Source organism: Serpula lacrymans, assembly GCF_000218685.1.
Source record: "Serpula lacrymans var. lacrymans S7.9 unplaced genomic scaffold SERLAscaffold_3, whole genome shotgun sequence".
NCBI classification, from domain to species: Eukaryota; Fungi; Basidiomycota; class Agaricomycetes; order Boletales; family Serpulaceae; genus Serpula; species Serpula lacrymans.
In genome coordinates this window covers 174,385-198,266 of record NW_006763292.1, presented here as the reverse complement: position 1 = coordinate 198,266, position 23,882 = coordinate 174,385, and the positions used below count along the sequence as shown (strand labels likewise).

General features: G+C 43.2%; 4 protein-coding genes across 4 annotated transcripts; 1 reads left to right on the top strand and 3 right to left on the bottom strand.

Moving 5' to 3' along the window:
* Positions 1-1,195: 1,195 nt before the first annotated feature.
* SERLADRAFT_434037 (uncharacterized protein) lies at positions 1,196-1,534 on the bottom strand (the record flags this gene model as incomplete). The annotated part of the gene is made up of 1 exon (XM_007314320.1): positions 1,196-1,534. One exon carries the CDS (start codon positions 1,532-1,534, stop codon positions 1,196-1,198), a length of 339 nt encoding a protein of 112 aa, XP_007314382.1.
* Positions 1,535-10,731: 9,197 nt separating this feature from the next.
* On the top strand, positions 10,732-11,031 carry SERLADRAFT_343492 (uncharacterized protein; the record flags this gene model as incomplete). Its single annotated transcript, XM_007314319.1, has 1 exon — positions 10,732-11,031. A coding segment is annotated over one exon (300 nt), but the record flags the coding sequence as incomplete, so codon positions are not given.
* A 3,980-nt stretch (positions 11,032-15,011) lies between these two features.
* Positions 15,012-16,295, bottom strand: SERLADRAFT_434035 (uncharacterized protein; the record flags this gene model as incomplete). The annotated part of the gene is made up of 5 exons (XM_007314318.1): positions 15,012-15,103; positions 15,175-15,495; positions 15,554-15,813; positions 15,887-16,015; positions 16,135-16,295. The coding sequence occupies 5 exons, from the start codon at positions 16,293-16,295 to the stop codon at positions 15,012-15,014; spliced, it is 963 nt and encodes a 320-aa protein (XP_007314380.1).
* Positions 16,296-19,364: 3,069 nt separating this feature from the next.
* Positions 19,365-19,607, bottom strand: SERLADRAFT_340398 (uncharacterized protein; the record flags this gene model as incomplete). Its single annotated transcript, XM_007314317.1, has 1 exon — positions 19,365-19,607. A coding segment is annotated over one exon (243 nt), but the record flags the coding sequence as incomplete, so codon positions are not given.
* Positions 19,608-23,882: the final 4,275 nt, after the last annotated feature.

Below are 23,882 nucleotides of genomic sequence, written 5' to 3'. Positions count from 1 at the left end.
ATAGTAAAAGAAAAGTAGGCTATGCACAGTATAGCTGTGCAAAAAGAATGAGAAAGAACATGAAGGAAGGAATGTACGCTGACAAATCCTGCATAGGTAGTACAGGATAAGGTTGTCAAAAAAAGGAAAAGAAAGGGATAGAACAATGAATGCTGTGAGTAATGTCACAGGTTTGTACAGCCATAAAGTAAAGTCCAATAGCAAAAAGAGAGCAGGAAAATCATGATGTCATGGGAAGATACAGGTAAAAAAAGGGCAAGGCAAAACACTATCAGTATCAACACAGTTCCTTTATTGGCAGTCAGGCATTCTAAAAAATATGTGTCCATAAAAATGATTCAAAAATCAAAAATAATCGCACTGTAAATGAATGTTCTACTGAAAAAAAAGAAACTGGAGCCACTGGTCCACCACCTAGTCCAAATCCGACAGTTCCATGGCCTCACCAATGGACTGGTTGTGTTGGACCACCTGGTCAAACAAGGGAGGGAGAGGAGTAGTCCCAATTTGGAACAAGTGAGTCCCAGGCAGCGTGTGGTAGGTGTAGCTGTAGCAAAGACGATGGACAAAAGATAAGTGTACCCAAGTGAATGGGACAGCAATGAACATGGGCAACGCAAGGGGATGAACCTTCTCCAGCTCAAAAACTACCCACCCACGCTCCAACCAGGCAAGATGAGCGACCAATATTTTGATAGTATATGATGGTAGATCGACATCATAAAGATGGACCTGTTGCCCTATTTGAACCAGCCGCCGGGGCTTTGCTGATATCAGCAGTGGCACATGGTAGTCAACGGATCGGCAACGGAAGCAGATAGGAAGTGGTGACATCAGAAATGGTGGGGGTGCAAATAAGATGAGGAGGAGGAGGGTGGAGGTGACGAAAAGGTGGATTAGAGTGGGGATCCAGAAACGACCATCAGGTGAGAATAAAAAGGAGAGGAAGGGGCCCATGGTGGGGCTAGGCAAAGGAAGGGAAGTGAAGGAAACAACAAAAACGAGGGCGCAATGCAATGTGTAGCCAGTGGCGACGCAAAAATTTGCCGAAATACCGAAATGCGGAAAGTACCAAATGGAAAAGCAAAGGTGAGCGTGACTGGATTGCTATTTCACGTGGCACTGTGCCTGTGTGGCGCAAAGGCGAGTTTTTTTGAATATTCGCTTCGTTATTGACACCTGTCCATGCTACCAATCAACTTTGGTGCATGACAATGCCAACATCTAAATGGATGTTTTTTTGGAAAAAATATGTGCGCATCAACACACACCTTGGGATTTTGGGAAGGGGTGACTCCAAAGAAGAAGAAGAAGTATCAAAAGCTACATATTTTTCTATTTTATTTTTACCAGAATTAAGCACCCTATTGTTTGTCTCGCCGGGGCTGCGCTCCAAAAGAGACGCTGGTGCAGCGGTGGTATTGTAAGTATTTTTAATATCAACTCCTTCATCATCTTGACCCACTGAATCAGCGCTCAAAGCATCTATATCATCAGGAGGGTCCAAGACAAATCCACAGTCACAACTTCTCATACAAGTACATACTTCAGATAACAAATTCAAGAATCTATTTACAAATTGGGGAGCCATCCCCTTCTTTCTATTACTGCTCGTGCAACACCCTGGAGCAGGGTCCACTTTGTTGTGGTTTACTTCATTGTTTTGGGGAGCAAAGGCACCCAAGTGACCTACACTCCAAATTCTTTTCCCTGGGCCTTCATTTCATTGACCTGTTGATCATAGAAGAAAGCCCGGATTTCGTCGTAAGAACGACCAGCCAAAGAATTGAGCCGATCATCCGGTTTTTCCGCTTCTCATTGGCGCGCCTGGCGCCCTTGGTTATTATTTTTTTGTTGAGCGGCCCGCGCTCTGTTTGTACAATCTCGGGCCATGTGCCCCTCCTGCCCACAGCTGAAGCAGGTGAATCTGCACTTTTGTCCACCCTGGACCGCGCCAATATCCATGGGAGTCCGGGTTTGCACAATGTGCAAGAGAGTATGAAGAGCAAGTCCTGATGTAACAACCAAGAGTTTGTTACTCTGGCACACAACTAGAACCAACTATAGAAAAGATGATGAGGGAGTGGTTACCATTTAGACTGCAACAAGTTAGTGAGGATACAACAGGAGGACTCGCTGAGGAGTCTCCTGGATCTATTGAGGTATATATACTACTACAGGTTGTTTGTACATGTTGTACTATACAGTTGATAAAGCAGTGGCTGATGATGTCAGGGGGCACAGCCCGTGTGACTAGCTCCACTGTGTGAGAGACTTGTAGCTAATATAAGAAGAAGGGCAGCACAGTGCGAGAAAGAGGAGTTTGAACAAAAGGGAAAGTGCCGCATGGCCCAATGTGAGAAAGCTACAATAAAAGGTTAAAGAGGAGAATGAAAATTATAAAGGTCCAAAAATGTGTTATCGTAACATTCTCCTTATTTCAATGTGGGACTTGGCTCCCATAAAAACTGGCTTATCATATAGTATAGTAGACACACATATGTATATACAATACAAAACATTGATAAAATTGGATATTGACCAGACCAGGGATTGAACCTGGAACCTGCTGGATACATGCCAGCTACTCTACCAATTGAGCTATATGGCCAAGGTTATATACAATATAGGATCTTAAACATGACATGCAACCACGGACGTCTTACATAGTATAGCTGCTGCATGCTGGGTTGGCTTACAAATCAGAGGTATTATCCTATGGAGTATTGGTATATTAGAGTATATTCTAACAAACATATTCCCTAAAAGCTTATTCTTAGAGTGAAGTGTCAGGTATTTCCAGATATGTGTACGATACATTCAAAGGTTGCAGAGATTTTGATATTGTCCTCCTCATCCTGTTCTTTGTCCTTAAGGTGTTCTTGAGTGTCAGCTGCCTGGGCCATTTCCCCATCAACTGAACAGCCAACACCTACAGCAACCATTGAGAAGATGTGCGTCAGAGCTATGCTAGTACTCTCTCCTGGTCCTGTTTTGATGCTCTTACCACGCAGGCACATTACAAACTGCCTGATCTCAAAATTGAGGCACCTGATTTCTTCATGGGCATGGCAAATCTTAAAATGCTTGTCCATCACAAGATGGCCAGCCGGAGTGGCCCATAGCCTGGATGATATATCCTGCCGCACATTGCAGAGGGGTTGTAGTGGTCCAGTGCTGTCTGAATAGTTGCTAATTGTGCTTGTAAGGCCTTGCCAATATGTTTGCATAGAGTGTAACCTAGAGGCCTTGTTAGAATATAATTAAACCCATTAATACACTACTTACCCGTCTGAGACCAGTTCATCTTTTTCAGTTCAAACATATGAGGTAAGACAAGCCCTTCCAGATGATCCAAGGCTCTCTGATATTTTTGCATGGCCACCAGTCTGCCAGCATTCAGCTATTTGTCTAGTGTTGTGTAACACAGAGCTTCACTTCTAATGCTTGTACAGCCTCCAATATCTTCTCATATTTCTCTTGTGCATGACAATGAGCTGTTTTTGCCTTTCATGTTGGATCTGCACTTGGTGTAGCTAGTGTTGTGGGAGTCTGTGAAGAGAACACATTAGTTGCTGCCGCCAGAGACTGTCTGTAAAAATGAGGATAAGAATGTAAGTTTTACAGGATAGCAGTTTTTCATACTTGCTGGTCTCTTCCATTGGCTCCTTGCATAAACTGTTTAGGCAAGTTTTTTCCTCCTGTAGCCAGCTCTAAAAAGTCCCTTCATCAACAATTTGAAGCTTTTGCATAGCTTTTGCAAGATTAATCAGTCCAGTAGCCAAGATGTTCAACACTTGCTTGTGGTTGTTGTATAAGAATGTAGCTATCAGTCAAAATAGATATTAGCTGAAGTCCATAGAGGAGTGTCACTTATATAAATTATAGTAGACTTCAAATGAGTCATTGTGCTCAAAATATGTGTTGTTGGCTTGTTTTTGGTGGAATATGCTGGCATACCACACAGATAATGCCAAGATGTTGGACTTGGAGAGTGCAAATTTGCATCCCTCTAAGTCCAGGCCTAAACCTTCAATGTATGTTGCTAAGTGATCCAGTTGACAGAGGTGTCTGTGAGTGTGTCCGTGGAATGCCCCTACTAAACATGTGTGGTTGAGTGTGTGGGCCCGTGGACCAAGAGGACTGTTCCAAAATATAGTCTTGAACTTGCAGTTAATGTCAAAGCCATCTGTGAGCCCTTCACCAAACACATCCGGCAGTTCTGCGGCCACAGCCAGAGGATACTTGGCTCTACATGAACAGAGTGGTAGCATTGAAATAGTCTAGTTAAGGTAAAAATTTACAGTTCCCCACTCTGCACCATATCCGCAACTACAAGGGAGATACTGTGGTGGCAAAGAGCCAAAAAGATACTAGTTTCATCAAATACACTACACATTTTCTTCACTATATTATCCTTCATGTTTTTCCAGTGTCTGGCACATGGATTATCTTCAGTGTTGTCCTGTAATTCATTCACATTAATATGAAAGCTAGATTATTCAGCTCATACAGCATTTGTAACAACCAAAGTTTTGATACTCTGGCGCACAACTCAAACAGGCAAGTGTGAGGGAAGTGGGAGTGGATAAACTCCTTAAGGCATGACCAAGTTAGTTGTGGGTAAACAACAGGAGTCATAGGGTGCAGCCTGTGTGACCCACTCCACTACATGAGAGATTTGTAGCTAAAAATAAGAAAAGCAGTGTAACGCCAGAAAGTGAAAGGACAAAGGGAAGTGCCGTGGGGCACACGTGTTTGATAATGATAAAGAAAGTTAAAGTGGAGAAAGAAAATTGTTAAGTCCAAAAATTGTGTATCACAAAAGCATTGAGTGTCTCCCAACATGTTCTGAAAAGCTTTGTGCACCCATCTGTCTACAAACTTGCTTGACAAGTAGTGATCACTGCAAATGTGCTGTGGGCTTGGGAGGTCTGATGAAGGTCCTGGTTTTTCACCTACATCATGTGGGGAGGGTGTCCCTCTGATTATTTTCTTGAGTGAGTCTTTAGTTTATATGTACATAGCAGACAGACATGCTTCAATCTTCACTTGGGCGAATCACATTGAAGATGATGTTGTACAAGTTCATTGACGCACTCTCAGACTTTGAGATAGAGGTTAAAAGCAATAGAAAGCTGTCTTGTGAGATACCTTTGATATTGAACCTGGAATAATGGTTAAACATGGTCATGCAACCTATACAGTTGAATTGAACAGACACCTACCCCTTGCAAATTGCTAAGAGTCTTCACCCAGGCCTTGATTGAGGAATGGGGATTTTGCAGATGTGCCACACAATACAGCTCCAGTGTGTTGATTGTAACATCCACAAATGGAGATATGGGTGAACAAGGCATGACGCCTTGACAAACATGAGCTGACACAATAAAAGCATTGCTAGAAATGATGTTGAGTTGAAATGTTTGGGTGTCTGTACAATAGTAACACAGAGTGCTGAAATGAATTCAGTCTCTTACCATTTACATCAACTGCCTTAACCTTGACAAATCCTGAACCTCCAGGTAAGTTGTTGCTGAGACTTGCCCTCTGCTCTACTAGAAATCCCCAAGCCCCTGCTTCCTTACAATGGTAAGTCCACTTTATGGAGGTGGCTGTAATTGTTGGTCTATGTGACAGACTTGATATTGAGGCTGGTGTGCCGGTGTGCAGGACCAGACTCCCAGTTTTCTGGGAGTCTTTACCTTTGTTATCCACTTTGAAGGATTCAACACACATTTTACCGTTGTATTTTAAGTAACTTATGCCAGATTTTGTTTACAACAGCTTTTCCCCAACACTCTACTAAGGTACTGCAATCTCAGTTTCTAAAATTTCAGGTGCGCCACACTCAAAATCATGTCCAACCACTGATAGTGCTGAGCAGAGCTCCAACTCGGCTTGTGTGACCTCTGTGATGTCCAAATAACCCCCCCATCTGAACCTGCGATGAACAGCAGTATAGTTGCAAATATAGTTGTTATAGTGATCATAGCTGCAATAGAAACCCCAACATTTATTAAGAAACAATGTGCTCTTATAGTACTCTTATAGTTGGCTATAGCCTCTTATAGCACTTATAGCATATGGCTGACTATATGAGCTATGAGAGAGCTTGTGGCTGATTTTAAAAAATAATCACACACACAAGGTTTGAACTCTCAACCTGTTGGTCCGCTTTTTTGCTGACCAATTAATCTACAGCCACATACCACACATTTATTCACTACACCACAAAGGCTTACAAAATATTATATATATGTGTAATATATTGACCTTTCATGGACTTGTCATTTTTTAACACATTGTCACAGCTTATACTTGGATAAAGCATTGCTATAAATATGTACTATGGTCTTAACAGCTATATAGGCTATTAGAGCTATAAAAGCCATTATAATGCCTTGGCTAGCTACATAATATTATACATGTGTGCTCAAACTTACAGTACTATGAGAGCTATAATAGCATAAATAGTATTGCCTCTGCTATATAGCCAAAGTGTTTTTCCTGATGCGCTGCCACCTGTGATCTTCTGTGCACAGCAGACAGGATAGGAAAAGAGGTCAGATCCCATTATTGCTACTGTATTAGTAAACTGACCTATTTCTGTGTTTGAGCTCAACAATTTAGCACTTTGTACAGGCTCATATGGGTGCTTCTTCCTCACCTGAGGACATATCAATAACTATGGCACTGCCACTTGATACAGGAGCAACAGCTCCCTCAATTTCTGGGAAGACATTATTGTCAGGGAGCCAGATGAGATTGCCCAGCTATTTGAGCAGCGGGGATGTTCTAGAAATCAAAGTCAGTGCATAATTCAGCAGTGGTGCCTCTTCACTGATTTGTTCATGTAAAAACTGCAGAGCGTGACAACCTCAAAAACTGTTGTTGTCAATGTATCTGAGCCTGCAAGATCGGCCTTTGTATGTTCTATCTTACATTGATGAAGTATGGTAATTGACTACTTAATCATAGGTAAGGTCTTAGGATAAACAGCAAAGATAGACTATCAGAATTATGACACAGAAATTGTTGCTTTGCATAGCGTCAAAGTTGTCCAGCTGGCCTGCAAACATCCCCTTTATCAATCTATCTATCATTGGGACAGTGGCAGAAATCCAGAAACCTCGTGGTGCATACCATGGAGAGACGGTACTTGTCATTTGGTCAAGCTGACATCATCACAGTTAAGAAGATACAAGGCCAAACTTGAAGCACGCCAGAATGCAGGTGAGGTGACTCGCAAGAAGAGGAAAAAACACTCTGATGGAGGTTTGTCACAAAAGCAACAACAGGTGTCCCAGCCTAACAAGGAGATTGGACAACATACCACAAATAGAAAGACAGTAAGTTGCAGGGCGCCAAAAGTAAGAGGTAATTGATTCATCAGAAGAAGACTTGGAAGGCGAGGAATAGGTGGTATAGCTGTGAGTATCATGTTTGCAGAATACACTGCCATTGCTGACTTAGGCCTTGCACATGCTATCCTCAGTAGTGTCTCATTATGGGTCCATGTCTATAAGTCCATGTATTATTGTTGACTACCTATGCATCTCAAGGCCTTTCCTTGCACTTGCAACTGCAGATGGCCTGGGATGTATCTAAATGGCCCAGTAGGACACAATAGAAAGCATGGGTGTTGCCTATATTGTGGCTTTAAAGGAAAACACAAGCTAGGAGGCACCCACTACTTTCTAGCTCTGCTCAAACTATCATGGAGTTTATAACATTGAATGATGCAGTCATGACGCCTGAACACAAATTGAACTATTTTTGGAAAAATCCCACAATATGAGGTGGTTTGGAGGTTCAATTCTGATTCAAACCAGAACCAGAACCACCTGAACCAGGTTCACTTGGTCCAGTTCTAGTTCGGTTTAGTTCACCCCTGAATCTACTTGGTTTGGTTTGGGGTTCAGAACAAAAGGCCTCTGAACCAAACCAAACTTTGACATCCTTACTGCCATCACTCCCTTAGCAGGTCCAACTGCCACAGCTGAATTTGAATTGCCCAGTGAAGAAGAATGGTGTTGCAGATTTTGCAAGTATCTGATTCCTATCTACAGGCCTACAAATTTACCGAAAAAAGATGACCTTATTAGAATTGAACTCAAAGTCTATGAACTGACTGATGTAGCGAACAAAATGAAAGACTTTGCAGTCAACCATTATTCTTATTGGATGGATAAAGATTTATTCTATAGGTTCCTCTTTCCAAGCCCCAAGCAACAAAAAAATGCAAGTAGCATGACATGTTTGCTTTATTTGACTAATATGATAGTCAGTGATCCCTCATGACTAGTCTCCTATAAGCAGACCATCGATCCGGAAGGGAGAAATTCTGGAAAAGAAGGTCTGCCGCGGTTGGCGAGGGTGCAACCGTTGCTCAGGCCTTTGGTCTCAAGCCATCGGCGATAACAGTTTTATGATGTACTTTACCTTAGTAATACAAACATGTGCTGAAAATTTTGATGTGGCGCTGCAATAAGATTATGAGATCAAGCCCCTATTGAGAGAATCTACTCTCATAACAAAATATGGCGGACAATGCTCATCATCTCGGTCGTACAATTTCAGTCCCTAATCTTTCTAGTATTCCTCCATTCCCTCAGACACCAACATCAACCCCTATCAGCTCAGCTTGTAGCCACTCCGAGTCTCAATCATTGCCCCTTTTCTTTCAATCAACTCCCCCCCTATTCTTTACTCAACCCAACACACCTACACCATCAAGGCCAATGCCTCGAGCTGGTTCCCAGCATAAAACAAATCAGCAGAAAATACAAGTCATTTTAGATGTAATTGATAAACAGGCTCACTGGACTTTTGCTCAAATTCTTGCATGAGGTTTTCCGCATGAAAGAAGATGATGGTGTTAAGATCTCTCGGAGCCGCCAATACGCTAGCGCAGTGAGTCGATTTCTAGGGGGCTGCAATGTCATGCACCAAAGTTGATTGGTAGCATGGACAGGTGTCAATAACGAAGCGAATATTCAAAAAAACTCGCCTTTGCGCCACACAGGCACAGTGCCACGTGAAATAGCAATCCAGTCACGCTCACCTTTGCTTTTCCATTTGGTACTTTCCGCATTTCGGTATTTCGGCAAATTTTTGCGTCGCCACTGGCTACACATTGCATTGCGCCCTCGTTTTTGTTGTTTCCTTCACTTCCCTTCCTTTGCCTAGCCCCACCATGGGCCCCTTCCTCTCCTTTTTATTCTCACCTGATGGTCGTTTCTGGATCCCCACTCTAATCCACCTTTTCGTCACCTCCACCCTCCTCCTCCTCATCTTATTTGCACCCCCACCATTTCTGATGTCACCACTTCCTATCTGCTTCCGTTGCCGATCCGTTGACTACCATGTGCCACTGCTGATATCAGCAAAGCCCCGGCGGCTGGTTCAAATAGGGCAACAGGTCCATCTTTATGATGTCGATCTACCATCATATACTATCAAAATATTGGTCGCTCATCTTGCCTGGTTGGAGCGTGGGTGGGTAGTTTTTGAGCTGGAGAAGGTTCATCCCCTTGCGTTGCCCATGTTCATTGCTGTCCCATTCACTTGGGTACACTTATCTTTTGTCCATCGTCTTTGCTACAGCTACACCTACCACACGCTGCCTGGGACTCACTTGTTCCAAATTGGGACTACTCCTCTCCCTCCCTTGTTTGACCAGGTGGTCCAACACAACCAGTCCATTGGTGAGGCCATGGAACTGTCGGATTTGGACTAGGTGGTGGACCAGTGGCTCCAGTTTCTTTTTTTTCAGTAGAACATTCATTTACAGTGCGATTATTTTTGATTTTTGAATCATTTTTATGGACACATATTTTTTAGAATGCCTGACTGCCAATAAAGGAACTGTGTTGATACTGATAGTGTTTTGCCTTGCCCTTTTTTTACCTGTATCTTCCCATGACATCATGATTTTCCTGCTCTCTTTTTGCTATTGGACTTTACTTTATGGCTGTACAAACCTGTGACATTACTCACAGCATTCATTGTTCTATCCCTTTCTTTTCCTTTTTTTGACAACCTTATCCTGTACTACCTATGCAGGATTTGTCAGCGTACATTCCTTCCTTCATGTTCTTTCTCATTCTTTTTGCACAGCTATACTGTGCATAGCCTACTTTTCTTTTACTATATAAACCCCTGTATTTTACCTTGTAAAGAACAAAAACTCAATTCCAGACTTCTTCTCTATTTTCAAGTTCACTACTCTGCTGCTTGTGATCCAGTGTGGTCACAACACTTCCCACTGCTACCACTGTCAACTGCTGTCATCATCACTTCCCACTTTTGAAGTTATTGTCATCCCTTTTGATTAGAGTCCTTCTGAGCACTATAGTTTGTGCATCACAAGCCTGCTATCACTGGGAACCTTGTTATATTGTCGTTCTCAAACCTACCTTGTGCTACAATTAGCAAGGTAGTGCCTGTCTACACTCGCCACAAAGCCCCTATCTTTCTATATTCCAACTATCCCTCCTCCTTAAAACCCACACCCATACATCTCTGGGTTTTACTTTGAAGGATCCTCATACATACCACCCCACGAACAACCAGAGCACCCACTGTTCTAGGAGGCAAAGCCCATAAACAAGTTCCGTGGAATCTGGGAGGATTGTGTGTTAGTTTGTTTTTGTGTGTGGTTTTCTAACAACAGTTCTCATCATCAACAGCGTGGAAAACCTTGCCCGAGGTATACTACACCCAACCAGCGCACTGTTTGATTCAGGCACAACCAGTATCTTCATAAATCAGGTCTGGGCAGAGCAAATTGGACTCCCCCTCATCAAGTTAGATGTATTCATTCCTGTCTATAACATTGACGGTACACTTAACGCGGGTGGCTGTATCACGCACAAATGTTCTTTTGTTGTTGAGTGCCAAGGACACAGAGAACGAGTCACCGCCAAAGCTACCCAACTAGGGAAGATTAATTTAATCTTAGGCTGGACCTGGCTTTTTAAACACAATCCTGAGATTGACTGGCAGATAGGGGTTGTCACATTGTCACATTGTTCTCAGGAGTGTGATGACTTGGGTAAATTGTGTCACGTCCGGCAAACAAAGCTTGATGAAAGAATAAACACTGGTCATGTTTATGCCAAGCTTAGGTCCTTGGATAAAATTGACGATGGCAATGATGAGGTAAAACCTGAGGAATAGATTAAGAGGCTGGTACCTCCCGAGTGCCATGACTTCTGGAAAGTCTTTTCTAAACATAAATCAGAACACTTCCCAGAGGCTAAGCCTTGGGACCATGCTATAGATTTGAAAGAGACATTCAGACCTAGAAAGGGACACATTATTCCCCTCTCTGCTCCAGGAAGCGATGAGGTTTCAAGTTTCATAGATGAACAGCTTAGGAAGGGTTACATTAGACCTTCCAAAAGCCCTATAATGTCCCCGGTGTTCTTCATTCCTAAAAAGGATGGTAAAAAGTGTATGATTATGGACTATTGTTACTTAAATGAGTACACAGTTAAAAATGCATATCCGCTGCCTTTGATCAGTCAGCTAGTAGATAAATTGGCTGGCGCCAAGATCCTAACAAAGATGGATTTTAGATGGGGGTACAACAATGTACGCATCAAGGAAGACGATGCTTGGAAGGCCGCGTTCACATGCCACTAGGGATTCTTCGAGCCCCTTGTCATATTCTTTGGGTTGACTAATTCACTGGCAACCTTCCAGAGCATGATGAACAAGATCTTTGCAAATATGGAAGACTGTGTCATTATTTACATTGAGGATTTATTAGTATTCACAAAGTCAGACAATGAGGCTGAGCACAACAGCATTGTGCAAGAAGTCCTTTGACGCTTACAGGAACGGGACCTATTTGTCAAACCCAAAAAATGTAACTTTAAAGTGAAGGAAGTAGACTTCCTCGGTATGATAATTGGCCAGGACAGAATCAGAATGGATCCTGAAAAAGTTCAAGCTATATTGGATTGGCCAGAACCTACTCGCGTCAAAGGAGTTAGGGCCTTCCTTGGCTTAGGCAAATTTCACCGAAGATTTGTTGAAAATTTTGCAAAAATAATGAGACCGTTGAACAATCTCACAAAAAAGGACATTGTCTGGCACTGGGGCGCCAAAGAAGAAGAAGCTTTTGATAAGCTTAAGCAGGCATTCACAACAGCACCCATATTAGCATTTCCAGAATTAGACAAAGAGTTCCGGCTAGAAACCGACTTTTCTGATTTTGCTACTGGGGCTGTTCTATCAATTAAATGTCCTGATGATCTTTGGAGGCCTTGTGCCTATTTATCCCAAAGTTTGTCGCCCACAAAGTGCAACTCTCAAATTTATGATAAGGAGATGCTGGTGATCATTAGAGCTCTAGAGCACTGGCAGCACTACTTAGAAGGTGTTAGGCACCAATTTGGAATTTGGACCAATCATAAAAATCTGGAGTATTTTATGACAGCCAAAGACTTGAACCGAAGACAGGCCCACTATGTGGTGTACCTGTCAAGATTTAATTATAGATTAATTCATAAATCTGGTACTTCTATGGGGAAAGCAGACACTTTTTCTAGAAGAGAGGATCATGTCAACGGCATTGAAGATCACAACAAAGGTGTTACCCTGATAGATCAATCCGGGGTTGCCAATTTTTGAATTGGGCAAGACTCCAATCTTCTAGAAGTCTTCAAAAGGGATATTTCCTCAGAAGATAAGGCGCACCTTGATGGCAATTTACATTATTTATGGGAAGATGGGCTCTTTTGTTACAAAGACAAAATCTATGTGCCTGAGTTTGCAAGGATCAAGGCAATAGATAGACATCACAACACTCCAGTGTCTGGGCATCCTGGGTGGCAACAAACAATGGAGTTGATCTCCAGAAACTACATGTGGCCTGGCATGTTCAAGGATGTATAGGAATAGGTGAAATCCTATCTAAGATGTGCCATGGCCAAGAACTTGCATCAACCGCTGGCCGGTAAGCTTATGCCATATCCAATACCGGTTGGTCCCTAACAGGATATATCTGTTGATTTCACAATGGATCTACCAGAATCAAACGGGTATGATTTAGTAAATGGTGGTATTGGATTGCTTCTCCAAAGAAGTAGTATTCACCCCCACCATTAAAACTATTACAGCCGCTGGTACGGCAGATTTATTTAAAGGTTTTGTATGGTCCATCCACGGGTTACCAGAAATGGTTATCTCCGACAGGGGGCCACAATCCGCTAGCAAATTTACAAAAGAATTATGCCGGATGCTGGGCATCAAACCTAAACTATCAATGGTGTTCCATCTGCAGACCAATGGATAAACAGAGAGGCTCAATCAAGAATTGAAACAATACCTCCGGATATTTATTAATGACAGGCAGACAGATTGGGCCAAGTGGCTAAAGATAGCCCAGTTCTCATACAATATCAAACAGTCATCGGCTACAGGAAAGGCACCATTTGAGGTTACAAGGTCATACCTCCCCAGAATAGGTGTAGAACCTAGCAAAAGGGAACATGGCAAAAGACATAAAGTCTGTCTTAAACGAAACACGCAAGACACTATTCAAAACTGCAGAGCAGATGAAAGACAGGGCAGAGCATAGAAGCCCTAAGGCCCCTGACTACATGGTCGGCAACCTGGTCTGGTTAGATACCGACCACTTAAAATTAAAAGATTGGCAGTCTAGAAAACTGACCAAAAAGTGGATTGGTCCTTACCAGATTAAGGAAGTCAAACCCAATGCAGTGTAGCTGGAACTCCCAACACAAATGAGGGTAGTACCCACGGTCAATATCAGCTGTGTAAAACCCTACAAAGGGTCGCTGCCGGGACAGTGCATAGACCGGCCCGGACCATTTATAGTCACCCAGAAAGGTGAAAAAGAGTTCAAAGTCGAACAAGTGGTGGATGCACGCTTGAAGCGTGAAATTTTGAAGTTCTTAGTCCTATGAAAGTGCTATAGAGACAAGGACAGAACATGGGAACCAGAAGCCCATCTGGACAATTCCTACAATGCTGTCCAAGAATTTTATTCTAAGACTCCCTCGGCTCCTAGGAAGCTTAGAGGCATGGATTCAACCCTTTTTAATTCTCTTTTTCAACCTCTGCCCAAAAATTTAACTACTACCTCCGTAACTTGGTTTTGCCTGGAATTCAAGCCTTAGAAGGGGGGTAGTGTTATGATACACAATTTCTGGACCTTTAAGTTTCATTCTCCTCTTTACCTTTCTTCTGTAGTTTTCACACACTGTGCTATACAGCACTTTCCATTTTGTTCATTCTTGCGCTGTGCTGCCTTTCTTTAATTTTAGCTACAAGTATCTCACGCAGTGTTGCTAGTCACATGGGTTGTGCCCCATGACATCATCAGCCACTGCCTTCATCAACTGTATAGTACACATGTACAAACAACCTGTAGTATTATATATACCCCAATAGATCAAGGAGACTCCTCAGCGAGTCCTCCTGTTGTTTACCCACAACAAACTCAGTCCTATCTAAAGGATAACCACTCCCCTTACTTCTTTATAGCTTTGTCTGAGTTGTGCACCAGTATACCAACTCTTGGTTGTTACATTGGCTGTGGGACACAAACATAACACCAGATTATCAATAATATGATTATGCAATGAAGGAGGCATAGAGTTGTTGAGAGACAGCATGTGTTACGCTTGGAATGTGCAAGCCTGGTAACACTGGGTTTCTGATGGATAGATGGTTTCTGATAAGCTCGTTGTAGACGAGTTTGAGACATATTCTGATGATGAGGGTTTCAACTGATGAATACCAAGTTACACTGTTGAAGCATACAATTGTATTGGAGATAGTAACTACAATACAGGCCTATATATATAGTGTCTACTTTAGGGTAGGCATTTGTGTTGAACAAACAAGGACAGGTGGTACCGTAACAGGCAGTGTGTGTGGGAAAGTATAGGTAAGTAGCAGAGTGTAGCTACTTGTGAAGAGAAATAAAGTCTATGGTGAATACAGTTCGTAACATTACCCCCTTTTTAGGTTTAGACTGCTCTGAAGTCTCCTAGTTCTCCGTCTACATTGTATCGTGAGTCTTCGTCAAGATCGTTGTGCTCGTCATCCAATCCCCAAGAGTCTGCCACAAAAGGTAAATTGCGTTGTTGGTTGCACTCATTAGCTCGGTGTCCGGGCGCGTCTAAACCACACATAGAGCAGGTATGGTATCGGCAGTAGATGGCACGATGGCCATATTCTTGACAGGCATAGCAACATTGGGGACGAGGGTGACGGCGTTGTTCAGAAGAGGATTGTGAATGATGAAGATTAGAGTGATCGGAGCGGGGTGAGGGTCCTTTGCTCCCACGCGGAGAAGCCAAGGTGGTTCCCTCATTGTTCCTCGATGGTCTTCGAACCTGAGGCGACCCGTTGCTCGACGTGGGTGTCGACCTCTTGTTCGATTCCAGAGAGCAATTTGTGTGAGCGGGTGTGCACCCCGAAGGGATAAGGAGTACCCGCTCTGGGCGCTGGCTGTGTAATCAGCGACTGCGGCGAGGTGGAGGGAGTTGGAGGAGGGGTGTTGTTGGACGTGTGGGAATCAATATGGCTTGCAATTCTTCTACTGCGTTGGCTACGGGGACTATTGAGTCGGTTGTGAAGGAACGAGTTGGGGATGATGGAGTGGGCACGGGTAGAACAAGATCTGGCGGAGATGGGGGATATGCTAGTTGAGGCGACTGCGGTGAGGTTGGGGGGTGACCACCTGGAAAAGGATGCCCCGTTGTCGCGGGAAGGCTCGGCAAATCTGGGGGAGGGGAGGTGAGGTACCCTTGTTGAGCGAGAAGGTTCCTTGTGTTGATGCATACGGTTTGGCCACCTAGGCATAGGAATGCTTTGACTGCTTCTTTCTCTCCATTCTCACAATTCTTCCTCAAGCGTCATTCCAGGGATTCTATCTGCAAGTGTTCCATGAGCAAAGCCGCTCCAGTACTCAATACAGAATTTTTGTCCCATGTAAGCTCGTCTACCAACAAACCCAGTGAGACGGTGACTGCGTGTAGTTTGTCAGCAACAAGGAGTGCATTTTGCCAATGATGAAATGTGTCCAGTGGGTATGTGGCAGTAGGGCATATAATGTTAGACTGGTGAAAAAGGTAGAAGTATGCGCACCTATCTGACATCAGTTCGGTGGCATCGATGATGTCGGTTTGTTCACGAGTGAGGGCTAGGCGGTGTGCCCATTGTGCTTCAGTGAGTACTTGGGGTTCGGCAAGGTATGTGGGAAAACAGGGAGAGTGAGTTTGTTGGTCAATGGGTGTGGTCTGAGACATAGTATTTTTGGAAGGTGATTGTGAGAGGGAATCCTGTTGACTTGTTTCACAGTTTGTGTCTTCTTTTATATTTGTTCAGGATTTCGGAAGCATTCCGTAGATTTGCTTCTTCTTCCCAAGAGTTTTCGGCCGATGGGTAGTCTTTCCATTTGACTAAATATAGGTATCCTCTTCAATTCTTTTTGTTACGTAGAATTACTTCTACTTCGTATTCTTCTTGGTCATTGATTATCTCTGCTGGTGGTCTGATGTAGTTTTCTCCGTGGGTTTTGGTTTGTTTGTACGGGGTTAGAAGGGCGGCGTGGAATACGGGATGGATTTTCCACACGTCTGGGAGTTTTAGTTGGTAGTTAACCGGTGATACTTTTTCGAGGATTATAAAGGGTCTTTCTCGCTTCCAATTGAACTTTCTGTAGGGTGTTCCTTTCTTCTTTAGGTTAGTTGCTTCTAGCCAAACCTTTTGTCCGTTTGTAAACGTGGGTAATGGATGTTGTGAGTATTTTTGCATGCGTGCTCTTGCTAGTTCGTGAGCTTGCAAGGCTATGGCTCTTGCTTCTAGTAAACTGGATAGTCTTTTGCTTACGGCCGGTATGTTGGTTGTTATTGGTGTCGAGGGGAGATCTCTAGGATGGTATCCCATCATGAGGTAGAATGGGGATTTGTTTCGTGCCGAATGTGGTCTATGATTGTGGCAGAATTCTGCCGTTGTGAGATATTCTGTCCAGGAGTGTGGTAAATTGTTGCAGAAGATCCGTAAATATGTTTCTATCTCTTGGTTTACCCTTTCTGTTTCTCCATCAGATTGGGGATGGTATGTCGTCGATAGATTAACTCCAGTCTTGAGTAATCTGGCTAGTTCTTTGGTAACTTCTGATGCAAACTGTGATCCCCTATCGGATATGAGTTTGTCGTGTAGTCCAAATCTTTTGAACACACGTTGGTGAAATAGTTTAGCCATTCCTAATGCGTCAATAGTTTTCCTGCATGGTGATAGTATTACCCCCTTTGTAAGGCCGTGGTCCACCACAACCATGAGGCTGTCATATCCATTGCTTTCTGGCAGATCTGTGATGAAATCAACAGAAAGGTTTTTGAATGGTTTGGTAGTTTTCGGGCCCAAAATTGGTTGGATGGGTATTTTGATCGGATTGGTAATCGCCTTGCTTTGTTGGCATGTGGCACATCCTGTGACGTAGTCTTTGATCATTTGTGACATACCTGGCCAGTAGTAATATCTGGTTACTAATTGGGTTGTCTTCAGTTGTCCAGGATGTCCGGCTGTTACCAAATCGTGTTGTTGTTGAATACATGTTTTTCTCTATAACGGTGGTTCTTGTAGAACACATTGTCATCTTTGATGGTCCAATCTTTGGGATCCAAGTGCATTGGTAATTTGTTCCCTTCGTGTAAACTGTTTTGTATGTTGGTGAAAAATGGATCTGTGGTTGCTACTGCGGCGAAGACAGTTTTTGGGAGTAGTGGCGTGTCTTGTTCTTCTTCTTCTGTGTACAGGTCTGGTCTTCTGGATAGATTGTCCGGGATTGTCATTTGCGTTCCTGGTACATGTTTCAGGGTATAGTTGTACTGGGAGAGTAGAAGTTGCCAGTGTCGTTGTCGTGGTGTCAATTTTCTGGCTTCTTGCCAGTATGTGAGATTTTTGTGGTCGGTTAGTATCTCCGTTGTGTGGGCACTGCCTAGGATATAATGTTTCTATTCTTCCAATCCTCTGATGACAGCAAGTAGTTCCTTGTTGTATATTTGGTAGTTCTTTTCGGCTGGGGACAATGTTTTGGAGAAGAAGGCACATGGATGCCATACTCCATTGTCATCTGGCTGGTTTAGTACCGCCCCAGTTGCGTGTTTGGATGCGTCTGCTGCAATTTGGGACGGTTTGTTCGGATCGGGTATCTGAGTGACCGGTGATCTGCTAAAGCGGTATTTCAGCAGCGCAAATGCGTTTTCTTCGGTTTTTGTCCAGTTCCAAGTTCTCCCTTTTTCCAGTAAGGCATTGAGCGATTTAGCGAGTTCCGAGTAGTGGCCAATGAATTTGCGGTAGAAGTTGCCAAATCCGAGGAACTTTTGCACTTCGTGGATGTTGGTCGGCGTAGGCCAATTTTGGATTCCAGCCAGTTTTACTGGGTCCATTTGCACCTGGTTGTGACAGACGATCATGCTGAGATATTCGATTTCGGCTACATCAAACGTGCATTTTTCTAGTTTCAGGTATAGGTTGTTTCCGCTTAGGCGTTGCAATACTCTTTTTGTCCGCAGGTAGTGTTCTTCTGGTTCATTGCTAAATATGAGCATATCATCCATGTATATGATAAGCCATCCTTCGTCTATCATGTCTGCAAAGAGGTCGTTCATCATGTGTTGGAAGGTGGCCGGGGAGTTGCACATGCCAAAGAACATCACTGTGGGTTCAAAGAGTCCTTTTCGGGTTTTGAATGCCGCCTTCTATTCATCTCCTTCTTTTATCCTGACATTGTTATATCCCCAACGTAGGTCTAATTTTGTGAAGTGGGATGTTCCACGGAGTTGGTCTATGAGGTCGGGGATCATGGGCAGTGGGTAAGGATCTCAGATTGTTTGTTTGTTAAGTTGTCGATAGTCTTGGCATGGTCGCAAAGATCCGTCCTTTTTGTCTATGTAAAAGAAGGGGGGAGCCATTAGAGATTTGCTTGGTCTAATATATCCTTTTCGAAGGTTGTCGTCAAGGAATTCTTCTAGCACGGTGTTTTCTTTTGGCGATAAAGGATAGATTTTACAATCTTTTGGTTTAAACTCCGGTTTTAGGTTTATGGCGTGATTGTAGATCCTTCTTTTGGGTAGTCTTTCCGAAGCCTTTTTGTCAAAGACCTGTGCAAACTCTTTGTAGATTTCGGGTAGTTCCGTTATCTTTTTTTCAATGTTATTCTGGATAGCTAATTCCATTGCCGTGTTGGTTTTTGCAAAGATCCGTGTTTTGTGTACGTAGTTGATCAATAGTTCTGGTCGATCAATTGTGATGGTGCAAATCATGGATCGGTTGGAGAGTGATTGGATGGTGTGGATGGCATGTTGGGTATCCACACTTTTTGATGTCCAGTCTATTGTGGGGTTTACCTTGTGGAGCCACGGGTATCCTAGGAGAATGTCTTCTCCTCCTAATCTGGTGATGAGGAATTTGCACATGGCATTCTTTCCTCCTGCTTCAATTCGTTGATATGTGTAATGGGTGATTTTTCCTCCGTTGTTGATGGTTCCATCTACGTTTTTGCACGTGATGGGTGTTTCCAGTTTGTTGAATGGTAGGCGATGTTTGATTGCGAATTTTGCGTCCCTGAGTCTATTAATGCTTTTGTTCCAATGGTTTTTTGTCGTAACATAGTATCAATTTGTAAAGAGTTTGAATTGATCGTGGCTATTGTTACAACGGCTATTTTGGATGGTACCAACATTGGTGTGGGTTGTCCTTTCAAAAACCCTCTTTTTCCAATTCGTCAATGGTGCTGGCTCGATCTGCTTCGTTGAGTTTTTTCCACATTTTGAGGATGTGAGAAATTCCTCTTCTGTCTTCTACCACCGTTTCGGCTTCATTCTTTTCAACTTCTGCCGTTCTGATCCTTCGATCCGGTTGTTTTCCTTTCTTCTTTTCCGGACAGAACCGTGAGATGTGTCCCTGTTCTTTGCATATAAAGCATCACCCTTCTCTTTTGAGCGAGTCTTCTTCATCTTTGGATAAATGTTTTGCCGAGGATGATTGGCTTCTTCCTCCTTTCTCCTCTTTCTTCTTTTCTCCTTTCCTTCCCCATTTTCCTTCGCTGATGCTGTTTGAGTTTGTCCAGTTGGCGTCTAGGCCAGCAACTGTGCTCATCCATCCTGCGATATTTTTGGGTTGTGTAGAGGAGTTGAGTACATTTTGAAGAAGGTATGGGCATATGGAGCTTTTGTACACCATGATTAGTCCTTCGTTGTTTAAGCCGCTCTTTCCTGCGTCTACCATGAAACGGGAGTTGAACTTTACTGCCGTTTCTCCTGTTTCCATTTTCATCACCATAAGGGCCGCACTGGCCGCTCCCTTTACGTCCACAGTAATGAATGTTCCGTTAAAGTCGGTTTCGAAGTCCGCCCATTTCGGGTATTTGCCCGATCCGGTGTATTCCGTCAGTTTGGTCTCTTTCCATGCTAGGGTAGCTCCCTCCTCCATGTGGGAGAGGGCTTCAAAGACCTTCTTTTTGTTGGAGTCGTAAATGGTGTCGTTTACGTCAAAGTATGCTTTGGCTGACAACATCCAGCCATTGGCTCGGTCGGGCATTCCATCAAAATTCCAAACTTGGTAGGTTTGGGTGCTGTGGTGTTGGAAATGGTGATAGTTGGTGGAATGGGAGATGGGTTGGGTGCAGGGGGGAGTATCCGAGGTGTGGGATGTGGTACTGGTTGACCTTCTGCGGCGAATTTTTCAAAGTCTTGTTCGTTGTAGATGTCTTCTTCCGAGACTGGGGGATCGTGTTGGGTTCTGGGTATTAGCTGTGGGTGACTTCTCGCCTAATACTGTAACCAACGTGTTCTAGCTTCAATAAATGTGTCTGCTTGTTCTCTGATATGAAGTCTGGTGACGTCAGGTTGGGGAAAAGGGGGTGGTGCTGTTGTTCTGTCTTGCCTTGACGACACTGGGGGTGTGGCTGTCTGAGTAGGTTCTGCTCTGGTCTGTGCCCTGGTAGTGGGTCTTCTTCCTCGTGACATTTTGTCGTCTTTTTCATCCCTTCGCTAGAAAGCGTGGGAATAACGGTGTAGAATACAATTGTTTTGTTACGCTTGGAATGTGCAAGCCTGGTAACACTGGGTTTCTGATATGTGAAGGGTTTCTGATAAGCTCATTGTAGACGAGTTTGAGACATATTCTGATGATGAGGGTTTCAACTAATGAATACCAAGTTACACTGTTGAAGCATACAATTGTATTGGAGATAGTAACTACAATACAGGCCTATATATATAGTGTCTACTTTAGGGTAGGCATTTGTGTTGAACAAACAAAGACAGGTGGTACCGTAACAGGCAGTGTGTGTGGGAAAGTATAGGTAAGTAGCAGAGTGTAGCTACTTGTGAAGAGAAATAAAGTCTATGGTGAATACAGTTCGTAACAGGCACCCAGCTGCGGCAAGGGTGACTCAGATCATTTAGAGATGATTGTGACAGTGGAGCGCGGCTTCAAGTTGATTCAGGCCTAACCTACTAGTACAATAATGTCAATTTGAACTTTGAATAAAATAGGTCTCACAGGGTGACTCCAAATCCGAGTTACCACCATGACCAAGAGCCCCCCCTCCCCTATATAAGGTCACTGCAATCAATATCTACTACAAGTTGACCTTATCAATTGATGGTCAATAGAGTCAGCATTCAAGCTGGTGAGCCTGTGAGTGTTTGCTCTATTGGAAGGCCAGAAGAGTGCGGCTCTCTGCGAAGCACTGGCAGAGACTTCCGAATGACTCGGAAGGGCCCGGGGTCTGCTGCAATTTGCGGTCACTTTACCATTGCTAAGACAGCTTTGTATGGCCGCTCACTATTGGGAGGATGGGATAAATAATAATAAAATGAGTATTATTTATCAATCTACTAGGATGAGTGAAAGACAAAATATAATCAATATTATGTTTTGTTGGTTTGGTGGTAAAGGTCGGGTTTTGGTTTTTTGGGAAATGCCGGAAAACCAACAATTTTGGATTAGTCAGCTGAAGGAAAGCTGATGCCCAGTCAAAAACAACAAAATTGCCATAATTTCGTACCATTTGTACCATTTATATCCATAGAAAACGAATTAAAAATCAATTTCCCACAGTCACAGTCAGTAATCTAGAACCTGACATCAGTTTATTGTTGAAGCTCAATCAGACACAAGATAACAGTAGTGTGATTGTGCTACACATTAATGGCCTCTATTTGCCCTCATAAAGAATTCTATTGTGATTGTTTCACTCAATGCAAAGGCATACAACGAAAAGTCTCTGAGAAGACTTATTACAACCACAAGAAGTATTGCAACTCAATCATTTCCAAATCGACGCAAAACGCAATCAGAGAACACGCCATTGCATTGGGACAGCAGCTACCAGAACAACCAGGACCGTCTTTACCTGCACGGTGTCAAAGAAAGCGTAAATGAGTTGGACTTGAAGATGACCTGGGGGCAAATAATGATTTTGAAGCTAGAGATAGTGGTATTGTCGGATATTTGGTCCCTCAGGGCGCGGGAACAAGCACAGAAGAAGGATTCCTGGGGCAAACAAATGCCATAACAACCTAAATACATGCTTTTTATATAACAAACATATGTAAATATCATGTAAAAGACAATGATAGCCACAAAAGGCTAGCTGTAATCACAGAGTAAAACTTCAGGCAAAGCTCTGAAGTTTGCTTATGTAATATAATTTCCACAGGTATTTACATGCACAAGGATACAGAAGTGCGTATTACTACTATTCCACTCTATTGTGTGAATATTTAACTCATTTCTATGTTCTTACTAGCATGTACACAACAATCAGGCTCAAAAAGACACAACATTAAATCAAAATCACCCCGAGTTGTCTCAAAGCACTCCTCAAGGTCCTCCTGCTCAAGATCCACCACAAAAACCCCAAAAAACTTGTCCGGTTGTGCAAGGACTTGATGAAAGCAACCTTGAAAGGCTTTCCAGCCTCAGCAAACTAGACAACATCAAAATGGCTATGTCCTTTATCAACGCAATCAAGAATGCGGCACTCAACAACAGCCAAACAAACATGGATCCAGAGGCAATACAATGTCCGCTATATCCCCCTGAAGCCTTATGAGAACTTGAAGGACCAGAGGGACATTTTGCAATTGAGCTGTTTTTAGTGCATCCGGAGATATTTACAATAAAGTCCGAGATGCTTACAATTGCAGGCATCCTCAAGATGAGGATTAAACCCCTCATATTACTGCATCAAATGTTGCATAGCTGAACTTACAGGTATCGAGTCCATAATTCATGACATGTGTCCTAATTCATGTATTGCTTATACAGGCCCCTTCTCCAATCTTGACAAATGTCCCAAATGCTCTATATCCCGTTATAATCAACAAATTCTTGAACAGAGTAAAGGAAAAAAACTAGTGTCAACTCAACAGTTCCATACCATGCCCATTGGATCCCAGATACAGGCGCTTTGGCGAGATAAAACTAGTGCGGAAAATAGGCGACATCATGAAACAGCGGCTGCAAAAATTCTCAAACAGATCCGATGCAGTGATGGGGATTCTCCCGAAGAACATGATGACTTTTTTGCCGGGAGCGACTACATTTGTGCTGTGCAAGACGGTTACAATCAATCCGACAACACAGTTTTGATTTTCTCCATGGACGGCGCTCAGTTATACAAAACCAAGTTATCTGACTACTGGATGTACATCTGGGTGATATTTGACATATCTCCTGACAAACACTACAAAAAAAAATATGTAATTCCAGGCTGTATCATCCCAGGGCCCAACAAACCAGTTAATATCAATTTGTTCCTGTTTCCAGGCCTCCATCACTTATCAGCAATCCAAAAACAAGGTTTTGCGTGTGGGATA